This window comes from Trachymyrmex cornetzi, unplaced genomic scaffold (assembly GCF_001594075.2).
Source record: "Trachymyrmex cornetzi isolate Tcor2-1 unplaced genomic scaffold, Tcor1.1 scaffold1591, whole genome shotgun sequence".
In the NCBI taxonomy this organism is placed as follows: Eukaryota; Metazoa; Arthropoda; class Insecta; order Hymenoptera; family Formicidae; genus Trachymyrmex; species Trachymyrmex cornetzi.
This window is the reverse complement of record NW_017296192.1, coordinates 1-11,716: the sequence shown is the minus strand read 5'-3', so window position 1 is coordinate 11,716 and position 11,716 is coordinate 1. Positions and strand designations below refer to the sequence as shown.

The window sequence follows — 11,716 nt, the reverse complement described above, 5'->3', positions numbered from 1 at the left end:
CAGTAAACAGAGAAAGAACGATCTTATTATTCCTGCCTCTCACTCTAATCGTCTTTCTACCCCCACCATTGCTATCAGCGGTCCATTCTAGATGTCGATGGTCCGCACAGAACAAGAATTTATATTGATATTATCGATCGAGCAGAAATGCTGAAGTTTATAGTTTGCCAAACTCTGTCTATTCGCCCAGATGGCGCAGAAATACGTCCTGAATTTTCATAGCGGAGTGTCCATAGTGTCCATACTGTCCATACCCTACTAGATATTGCACAACACTGATCACTGTTCTGCGTTCTGCAATCTGTTGAATATAGCTACTTTCAATAAGCAAAAAAGTTTAATCTGGTTTAATCTAAATTATTGGAACATTAGAATATTACTCCTTAAAAGTAGCAAATATCTATAATAAAGGAAAAAGAAGTATTGGTAATTATTTAGAATACGGTCCTCCCCTCCGATTTTGATAAAATTAGGCTCATTTGATGCGTTTTTACACAAAACGAAAGAATCTGTGAAAAAAAAAACGTTAGAACGGTCCCGCGAACCGAGATATTAAGCGTTAAAGTTGACGACTATGAAGGTTAGAAAATCCGTCATTAACGAGATGCAGCGACATACGAACAAATTCTCTGCTTTACAAACACAAATTGCGTTTGTAAAGCAGAGAATTTATTTTTACAGATTCTTTCGTTTTGTGCAAAAACCCGTTGAATGAGCCTAATTTTATCAAAATCGGAGGGGAGGACCGTATTCTAAATAATTGCCGAAATATTAATTATCATTAATATGTATTTGCTCTCCTGCAGTTTAAATGGTTAATAGGAATATCAAGTATGAGTTATTTTAGTGAGTTGCATCAATTATCGGGTAAGTGATATATTTTTTACTTTTAGAAAGTTGAAGTAGTTGTGATTAAAGAAATTATTGATAAAAGTTCACAATACCCCGGTCACTTTAAATTGATAAAAATAGACTCAATCGATGCGTTTTCGCGTAAAAATAAAAATTCTACAAGAAAAAAGCGTCGCTCTGTCCCACGAACCGAGATATTAAAAAAGTTGACGTCTATCGAGGTTAGGAAATCTGTCAGTCACGAAATACTGCGATGCAAGCATGCGTTGCGGTCTCAAATTTGCTATTTTAAACCAAGTTCTCTGCTCTAAAACACAAATTCACGATTTTGAAACAAAAACATGAAATGCTAACTGCGATTACATTGGTTAGTGTTTTATCGAGATGATGGTGCTTACTTTTTACAGAATTTTCACAGTTATCATATACTTCTTACTACCGTTTACCGTTTTTTACGGTTATCAATTTTCACGGCTATTTATCACATTTTTCACAGTTTTTCTGTTTTTTTTTTCCAGATATTTCTAGTATTTCTACAATTTCCCAATCCAGTGACAGATTAATTAATAGAGTAAATTTATCGCAAAGTTTGTTAGACAATTATTCCAGTGCTATAAGAAGTAACAATAAGTTTGTGATAACCCAGGAAACAACTGCAATCGAAAAAACGATAAAGTTATTAGTATTATGCGAAGAAAGTATAAGTGAACATGTCAAAATTAACATTATCTATCAGTGTATAAAGAAAGCATCTTTGAATCCCAAAGATGTTTTTTCCAAAAGCACAGCTAGCAAATTACAAATGTTGCTTTCAATTCATGAGCTGGATAAGTATATGCATCTTCATTCGACAACAAAATATATGCAAGATAAATTGATACTTTTGGGAATTTGTGATTTACCATCATGTCACTTAAATTCTAATGAAAAATTAGAAGTAAAATATCGCATCGAGACAATGTTACGAGAAACAATACATGATACAATACTGAAGTAAGTGCTTTGTGATTTTTTTATATATAAAAAAATTTAATAAGTATATACTAAATTCTGTAACAATATTAATTTATATGATGATTAATAAAATATCTTGATATCTATGTGTTGTAAGATATGAAGCCTTAGGAGGAAATATTAAGGAAACTTCAAAGAATGACTGTAAGACACATAATCAATTCTTAGAATATTATGATGTGCCAGCAGTACAATGGAAAAATAAAATTGAGGATTTGATTCTGCAATGTGAAAATGACTTGCTGAAATATATATATTTAATAGGCAAGTGGAATAAGCTGAAATATGAAGATATGAACCAAGCATATTTAGAAAAGACAGGCTATTTATTGCTGCAGGCACAAGTTGCAGAGTTGCAAGCAAAGATAACAAAACTTTCTTGCACAATCAGAATGTTCAAAGAAACTTCAACTACTATTGATGCTTTTAAAATGTTACATCAATTAGTTGAAAAGAAATTAAAAATGGTTACAGATGTAATTCGCCAGAAGGAAGATTTAAAGAAGCTGTACGACAATATGAAGGATACAGAATATGATCAAGTGTTATTAATCTACTCACAGCTCTGCAATGCAATAAAGAAGAAAAAACATATCTTGGATATGTTGAAATAGTTTTATAAATAAATGGAAGATTTAATGATCAAAGCAATAAGTATACATATATATATATATCTGGTTCAAAAGTAAATATATTTTGCATTTATATTTTATTATATTGAATAAACTCTTGATAAATATTGTATGGCATAAGTGTTATTAAGTAAGTTATTTTGATTTATTAAACTGTATTAATGAATTATCTTAAACAGAATAACTTTTTATTCGCTCTCTCTATCGGAAACCCTATTTTCATTCTTCAAAACAATAAGAGGTATGCAATTTTTGTCAGCGAGAATCCCATGTTCGATAAGGAATGTTTCCACGTCCGATGAATAAAAATCTACTCCCAGATGATCCGTAACATGAATGAAGTTTCCTATTACTTGTCCATTTTTGTACACCAGCAATGTTGGTACACCAAATTTTTTGAATTGTTTGCTGAGACCTGCAATTGAGCCTAAAAAAAATTACAAAAAATATATGAAAAAAATAATTTGTTACAATCAGGGTTGGGTAGTAACTAGTTAAAACGTTAATAGTTTAAAAAAAAAGTTATAAAGTTAATAACTTTTAACTTAACTTAGTTAATTTTAAATGCATTGATTTTTAACTTAATTTAGTTGCTTTTAAACTTTAATTTATTAACTTTTTTTTAAATTAATTTTTTTATCTCTCTTAATGCTAATATTTTTTTTCTTTTAATATCAAACAGAGAATTAATTTAGAAAAAGTTCAATGATTTTATGAGAGATCTATAATAAGAGCTGCACCATACGGTATTTTATTGACTCGCTGGGTTTTATCAATTCCCGCTTATATTTAAATCACACTAATTTTAGATATCATAAACGTTATATTTCAGCAATATAAATGAAATGAGCCTTGGATGAAGAATTGTATGCACCCATTTTCTAAATTTTTACGTATATTTTTTGTAACAAATATCTAGTCGATGTAGTCGTAAACATGCATGAACAGTCGTTTCAAAAGTTAAAGAAAGTTAGATACAGGTTAAAGAAAGAGAAATAACGCAAACATATACCTTCTCTCTCGCAAGATTTTTTCTAAAATTCCTTATATGGTGTGACTTATTATATATCAGTAACTTACAAGTAAGTTATTTGACTATAAAATTAAATTTACCTAATAATCTATATTTATACGTATTATTTAAAGTAATTTTATTTTAAGAAAAATTAGGAAATTCAGATCTCAAAAATAATTTTTTTCAAAATTATCTTTTTTTAAACTTAAGTTAATTCGATCTAACTTAACTTTTATTAATTTAAGTCTTTATTTCTTCAATTTTTAACTTAATTTTATTAATTTTATAAGTTATTAACTTTAATTTGTAAAATCATGAAATATGTAATACAGGCAATAGGAGTCGACGCTGGTTATCAATTAGCGCAATTTTTTTTAATACCAAAAATGTAAACCTTAACTTTGAACGTTTCTACTCATGGTTTGAGTCTTCATCAGCAATCTTTCACCCTAGCGCAACGATTAAAGTATTGCATGACAAGATGATATCTCCAACGTATTTCTTCTCAAAAATTGAACCGTTTACTGTGGGTTGTGAGGTAAGTCACATACTTACAAAGTTAGAAAGCTGAGAGGCAATGAGAACTCAAGCTAAAATTATATGAAAGATTAAATTATCATATGTATAATTTGAAAATTAATAATTACCTCACCTCACACAGTCGACATTTCTACACTGAACAATGAATCTCTCTTATGTAACATTTTGTAACTCGTTAATACGTATGTTATAAATTATCGTCAAATTTTAAAAAAATAACTACGAGAACAATATGTGTCTTGTCATTTCGACAGTCGATTAAGTAATGATCATTTGCGAATGATCGCAAAAAAATTTGCGAAAATTTTCGGCTTTCCAAGTGAAAGCTTAAAGTTTTCACTACAAAATTATTGTTTTTAAATTTCTAAGATTTTTTGTTATTAAGTTATCGCGAATTAAATAAAAGAAACATTTTGACTTTGATTGCTCATAACTAAAAATCATCGTACCACAAAAAAAATGTTTTTTAAGCTAAAACTTTGCTCTATTAAGTTGTTATTAAGAATAACAACAAATATATTCTATATGTATAACTTTAAACTAAAAAAAGCGGCACGAACCTTCTGATCAATTCAATATTTGAATTATATAAAATTTTTTTCTAAAATTCTGAAAAATATTGATATAAAAAATGTAAACATTTTATGCTAAAATTAGCTCTGTTTAAAGATGAATAAGAATAAAAGATCTTACTGTTTACTTACAAAATGAAACTTAAATTATAATTAAAAATATTTTAGTTTTTATTTATATATACAGGGTGTATCCAAAAGTCTGGATACACCCAAATATCTCATAAACAATGAATTTTAGAGAAAAATATTTCTTACAAAAGTTGTAAAGCTTAAAAAAGCGCATTTAACGATAGTAGTTATTTAACCTAGGATGGCGTTGTCAAGGTCAGATCAAAGTCAACATGAATTTTTTAAATGAAACCCCCCTTTTTTATTACATATTCTTGTAACTTATCTCTTCTACAGCTTTCCAAAACACTATAATTAAGTTCATTTTCATTAAGTACTTTGCGAGTTATAAGGCTTGAAAGTTACAGTAGTCTGCATTAGAATTACCCAAGATGTCCGACCGACGGTTCTTGAATGTTGTTCAGGATCATGTCCTGAATAACATTTGTTAAGATCAAAGTCGTTGGAGATTGTTTCTCTTATTTTCATTTTTACATAAAAATGAATTTTCATCGCAAAAATGAAACCGTCGTCGGTTGGACACCTTGCGTAATGCTAATGTCGGCGGTACTGTAACTTTCAAGTTTTATAACTCACAAAGTACTTAATGACAGTGAACTTTAATTATAGTGTTTTGGAAAGCTCTCGAGATAAGCTACAAAAATATGTAATGAAAAAGGGGGATTCCATTTAAAAAATTCATGTTGACCTTCACCTGACCTTGATAACGCCATCCTAGGTCAAATAACTACAATCGTTGAATGCGTCCTTTTAAGCCTTACAACTTTTGTAAGAAATATTTTTTTCTAAAATGCATCGTTTATGAGATATTTGGGTGTATCCAGACTTTTGGCCCACCCTGTATATATATATATATATGTGAAATGATATATATATGATAATTAATGAAAAATCTTTTGCATAGGGGCAAAATGGACTAAACTGAAAAGAAAAGTCCTTTGCCATTTTACAATTTTCGTAATAGTTAACAAGATATTAATTACTAAAAATTGTCGAAAATTAATCTTCAATAATTTTTTACTCAAATACTACCAGCTTTACAGAAAACCTGCAAGAGACAAAAATTATTTACTATATTCTCATAGAGCTCTAAGAATTTTTTCAGAATTTTTTATCAACTTTTTAGTATTGCACTTTCTTATTTTTACCAACATGAGAAAATACGGTATTAAAAAATTCTAAAAAAATTCTCAAAACTTTATGAGAAAAAAATAAACATTTTTTGTCTCTTACAGTTTTTCTGTAAAGTTGATAGTTTTTGAGTAAAAAATTATTGAAAACCAATTTTCGGCAATTTTTAACAATTAATATCTTGTTAACTATTGCAAAAATTGCAAAATTGTAGAGGACTTTTCTTCTAAGTTTAGTCCCTTTTGCACCTATGCAAAAGATTTTTCATTAATTATCAAACACCCTGTATATATGAACTAAAATATTTGCAATTTTATCCAAAACGAAGCAAAAACGAGCATACCTCAACAGGACTGTTTTTAATTTATCTATCTCCTACACGCTCCCGAAGTGTTGACATTTAAATTCCAAACACCCAGGCTCGTGTTCAGATTCCTACTCGGGTGTTCTCCAGGTGTCATGTCATCCTTGATTAACGTTCGGTAAATAACAAGAATAGAGTGGTACCTGGGTGGCACTCGGGTGGGAATCTGAATATAGAGCCCTGTGTATACGTGCATATGTGCATGCGTACACGGTGGTCCACTTAAATCGACCATCTGAAATATCTCGCTTATTTTTGATGTAAAAAATTTTCAAATGAAAGTGGAACGGTTTCGAGCATGGTGGAAGTATTACATGGTGTGCTCAGTTTAGACAAACCACGCCTACTTTTGCTCCGCGTCGTCTCTCAGTGCGTAGTCTACCAACTGTGAATCGCGAAACATGGAACGATATTCATAGTCCGTTTTTATTTTAAAACCATCTTAAATATAATGTCTTAAGATGTTAATACAGTCCTCGGATTGACTTACGACATCTTAAGATTGACTTAAGACAGTCTTAAATGTAAGAATCGACTATGGCTACGTTCCACTTAACGCTCACAATGCTCGTGGAATCATTTCATCCTTGTCGTTTATCAAATGTTAAGGGGTGATCCCGATTGATCACGGCTCGATTGGACACTACCAATCACAGCGATCGGTGCTTAGGAGCTTTGTAGTCTCAAGCGCTGTGAGTGGCTCGTGTCCAATTGAGCCGTGTCCAACTGGGTGCCACCCAAATGTTAAACAAAGACGAACGATGTTCGCGAGCGTTGCAAACGTTAAGTGAAACGCAGCCTATGAATACCGATCTGTTTCGCGTCACGAAGTTGGTACTGAATCTTTTCTTACACGAGGAAAGATTTAGTACCAACTTCATAACGCGAAACAGGTCGGTATTCATAGTCGATTCTTACATTTAAGACTGTCTTAAGTCAATCTTAAGATGTCGTAAGTCAATCCGAGGACTGTATTAACATCTTAAGACATTATATTTAAGATGGTTTTAAAATAAAAACGGACTACGAATACCGTCCCATGTTTCGCGTTTCACAGTTATAGGTCTCGTGGGACGAAAAGCAGAGAAACGACAGAGAGCGCTAATTTTAGAGAGAGACGCTTGCAATCTGAGCACACCATGTAATCCTTCCACCATGGTTTCGAGGGAGACGTATTTTGGTCATGTTTTTTTTTTCTGGTGGAGGCATCAAAAAGATATGAAGGTCATCTGCATTTTTTTAAATGGAATTGTATATTGATAGCTATCAGCTGTCAAAAGACCATTTAAAAGAAAAATTCCCATTAAAACTAAATTTCAAGACCCTGCACAGTGAGCAGAAAAATTCGACCGACGCTCTAATTTTTAACTAATTTTAATATTTTTTTTAATTTGCTTGAAATTGAATGCGCTATAAGCCTATCAGGAAGAAAGACTAAGGAAACTACTCAGTCTAGCCAGCCTTCAGAACATGGATCGATTTTGCGTTTAGAGTTAAGTTTCGATTCTCGACATACGCGGCGCTTGTGCATTTTGTAGTCCTGCGCATAATGAGTGCGCCGTAAGAAAAAGTGTCACGAACTTAACCCCGTAAAAGCGATTTTGTTTGCGGTTAATCTTCTTTCCTGACGAAGATTAATCGCAGACAAAATCGCCTTTACGGGGTTAAGTTACGTTCGTGACACTTTTTCCTACGGCACACTCATATGCGCAGGACTACAAAGTGCACAAGCGCCGCGAGTGTCGAGAATCGAAACTTAATTCGAAACGCAAAATCGGTCCACTTTTATTTACGTAAAGCCTTGTGTCCACGATGCTAGAAATCGGTCCGAGACCTCGGATGAAGAAAGAATTGATCAATCGCAATGGTCAAATTGTTCAAATGTGATTTGTTAATTTTTTCTGATGCTAGAAATCGGTCCGAGATCTCGTGGAGCCGGCTCCACGTGACGCTCTGACTCAGGGACGTTCCTATACCAGAAATTACTGGGAGCGCACCTTCCATCAAATTATTATTGAAATGTGGTGGGGGTCGCGCGCCGGAATCGGCCTGAAATGTGCAAATCCTTACTGCACTGTATTAGTACTTTACGATTTGCTGCTGCATGAACCGCTCTATGACTTCAGCCTTAGTCTTCCTTCCTAAAGCCTATTCTGCGTAAATTATTATTACGGATAAATTAAAAAAAAAATTACCATTTCAATATTTGTTACCGTGTAATTTAGATTTTTTCTGCTCACTTCATTTGATCGGCAATTTTTACTTTGGACCATAATCAAAATTTACTTTATTTACATAAAGTTCTGAGAATTTTTTTAGAATTTGTTAATACCGTATTTTCTCATGTTGATAAAAATAAGAAAATGCAGTACTAAAAAGTTGATAAAAAATTCTGATTTAGAGTTCTATGAGAAGAAAATTAATGATTTTTATCTCTTACAGTTTTTCTGTAAAGTTAATAGTATTTTTGTAAAAAATTATTCAAGATCAATATTTGGCAATTTTTGGTAATTAATATCTTGTTAACTATTGCAAAAATTGCAAAATGGTAGAGGACTTTTCGACTCAGTTTACCGCTCTATTTACATAAAAGCGATTGGCTAAAACTTACAGAACACCCCGTATATGTACACACTATATCGACGCCTGAGCCATAGAAGGTTCTATATTGAGAAAAATATGAAAGAAGGGTCTATGTCAAAAAAGTAAATGAAAAGCAGTCTATTTCGCGCGAGGCGTGAAGACCGGTTTATGTCGGAACATATGCGAAGTACGGTTTATATCGAGAAAAACAAGAAGAACGGTTTAGTTACCTGTCCTCAGTCATATCACTACAAAATTTATGAGAAGTTAACATAGCGCCATATAAACCCTGATAAACCCTTCTTCAAAGTCATGCGACATAAACCGGTCTTCATGCCTCGCGCGAGATAGACCGTTTTTCGTTACTTTTTTGACACAGACCCTTCTTCATGGTTTTCTCGATATAGCACCTTCTACGGCTCAGGCGTCGATATATACATACATGTACATAGTTTTTAGCGTAACGGTCAGCACGATTTTTCAGATACTTCCGATAGTTAAAAAAAAGGTTAAAAGGTGAATATTCATCCGTTTTGTATAGGCTGCAACATACGATAAGAGAATTTAAAAAATACAAAATTTTAATGTTAATTGGGTTCTTGAAACTAAAAAATGTAATAAAATATATGGACAATAAGAGCATTAACATAGCGCGGAAAATTCAATATAATTAACCAATGATGTCTACATAAAATATAAATGTACAATAATTGTCTGTACCATCTTATTTGAACGGTTCGATTTTCTTCAAACCATCATCAGCAGAATAGTGTTTTGACGGTCATTGTTTGTCTGACTCCCGTTGGGATAACATATGTTATAATTTTATATCGTATAATGTAAAACTAAGTCTTATATTTCTTATCGTTCCTTCATATAACTTGACTTCCTACATTTGGAATAACGAATTGTGATCTGTGGAGAATGAGGTTGAGTAGTACAATATATTGAAAACACAACAATGTAATTAATTTCTTTGCATAATTTGTTCTTTAGTCAGTCACTTGGCTTTTTAATGAAGAGACAAATTACAACTATTACCAACCAGAAAGTAGGGAGATGTTCATCCTCAGTCTTATATAGATTTTGAATTTCAACATTGTCACAAGAATTTTGTCAAGCATCTATGATAAGTATTTATGGATGTGCTGATGATAGTCTGAAGAAAACCGAAACGTTTAAATAAGATGGTACAGACAATTATTATACATTTATATTCTATGTAGACATTATTGGTTAATTATATTGAAATTTGTGCACTAATTTCCATGCTGTGTTAATGCTCTTATTGCCCATAAATTGAACTAAAAAAAATTTTGTTCACAAAATCAAAGTCATCTTAATTTTTTTAAATAGCACCATACAATTTTTCCATAATATTGTAAAAATCTTCAAAACAAATTCAAATAACTATCAAAATGTCACTTTTATTGATGTTTTACTGATTTCATTGATACTTGATATCGAATTTGTAACAGTATTTGTAACAGCAGTATTTACAACTTCTGATCAGAACACATCATACATACATATATGTATACATACATGTATTTATTTAATAAAATATGCAATAAAATCAATAAGACATAAAAACAAGTGATATTTTGACTGTGATTTGAATTCGTCTTGAAAACTCCTACAATATTATGGAAAAAAATTGATGATGCTATTTAAAAAATTTAAGATAACTTTGATTTCCTTATAAAAAAAATTTTTATAAATTGTAGCTACATAAAACAGATGAATACTCACCCTTCAATCTTTTTTTTAACTGTCGGAAGTGACTAAAAAATCGTGTGGACCGTTACACTAAACACTAAACACCCTCTCCCTCCCCCCCTCTCTCTCCCTCCCCCCCCTCTCTCTCTCTGTCTGTGTGTGTGTGTGTGTGTGTGTGTGTGCGCGCGCGCGCGCGTGTGTATGTATATATAATTAATGACGTTGACAGTAGAAATCACATTTCTTTACTTTTATATAATCTCAAAATTAACTAACCTAAAATTTTACAAAATTTGATGTAAGGGTATTCTTCTGCAAGAGATATTAAACACCCATTCATGGCTTCGCAGCCAGATACATTATCCTCGTAAATGTGAACGATAACAATTATTGACTTGTCTTCTTCATCAATGGCTTGTAGAAACTGATCTGTGTTCTCCAAATCGATAACTCTTCCAAAACAATGTTTTTCTGTTTTTGCAAGCATTTCTTTCATTCTTTGTTTCTGATATTCTAGAAGAAATTCATCAGTTAATAAATTTGCCAACTCTGGATCTGTCTCATTCAGTTTTTCCTTTTCTTCATCTAAAGCACTGCGGCACGTTAAACTCAGTTTGTTAATCAACTGTAATCTTTCTTTCTCTTGTGATTCTCGTTTTTCTGTTTCTAACTGTTTATATCGCTGCCAATCCTTCCAAGAACATATTTTGTATTAACATCAAATATTATCTGTTTAATATTTAATTGACAATAAAACTTAAATATATATGTATGTATATGTGTACGTGTGTTCAATTTGGTGTTTCTAGATTTTTATATTTTTCTATAATTAAAATTTAATTATAATAAACACTACATATATAAAATAATATGGCTCAAGTAATAAAAATTTAAAAAAATAATGTTGAAAGGGGCTATGAACAAAGTACAATAAATTCGGTATTAATGATATATATTGACATAAAAGTTACAAGTAAAAAGTTCTACAAGAACATTTTTTTATTACATCAAATATAAGTTTGTATTTTATTCCGTTTATTGTTTTTCAATGTGTGTATCAATGCCAATCGAGTCTAAACACTAGGTGTAGTTGTGTGTTAAATTCTTTATTGTATTAGAATATATACGTTTCGATCCTTGTATCGGATCCTTATCAATATTT

General features: G+C 31.5%; 2 protein-coding genes across 3 annotated transcripts; one reads left to right on the top strand and one right to left on the bottom strand.

The window, feature by feature from the left end:
* Positions 1 to 261: 261 nt before the first annotated feature.
* LOC108758544 (uncharacterized) lies at positions 262 to 2,515 on the top strand. Of its 2 annotated transcripts, XM_018503548.1 has the most exons (4): positions 262 to 426; positions 807 to 867; positions 1,371 to 1,845; positions 1,964 to 2,515. In XM_018503548.1, the coding sequence occupies exons 2-4, from the start codon at positions 834 to 836 to the stop codon at positions 2,478 to 2,480; spliced, it is 1,026 nt and encodes a 341-aa protein (XP_018359050.1). In that variant the 5' UTR covers positions 262 to 426; positions 807 to 833; the 3' UTR covers positions 2,481 to 2,515. The 2 variants fall into 2 exon arrangements, with proteins under 2 accessions (XP_018359050.1, XP_018359049.1); XM_018503547.1 differs by lacking the exon at positions 262 to 426 and having other exon boundaries at positions 752 to 867.
* Positions 2,516 to 2,586: 71 nt separating this feature from the next.
* Positions 2,587 to 11,266, bottom strand: LOC108758542 (phosducin-like protein; the record flags this gene model as incomplete). Its single annotated transcript, XM_018503545.1, has 2 exons — positions 2,587 to 2,925; positions 10,831 to 11,266. Coding segments are annotated over 2 exons (675 nt in total), but the record flags the coding sequence as incomplete, so codon positions are not given.
* Positions 11,267 to 11,716: the final 450 nt, after the last annotated feature.

Coding starts and splice junctions, on each gene's coding strand:
- LOC108758544 (XM_018503548.1), top strand. CDS start 834: ATGAGTTATTTTAGTGAGTTGCATCAATTATCGG. Junction 868..1,370: donor TGAGTTGCATCAATTATCGG/GTAAGTGATATA, acceptor TTTTTTTTCCAG/ATATTTCTAGTATTTCTACA. Junction 1,846..1,963: donor ATACATGATACAATACTGAA/GTAAGTGCTTTG, acceptor ATGTGTTGTAAG/ATATGAAGCCTTAGGAGGAA.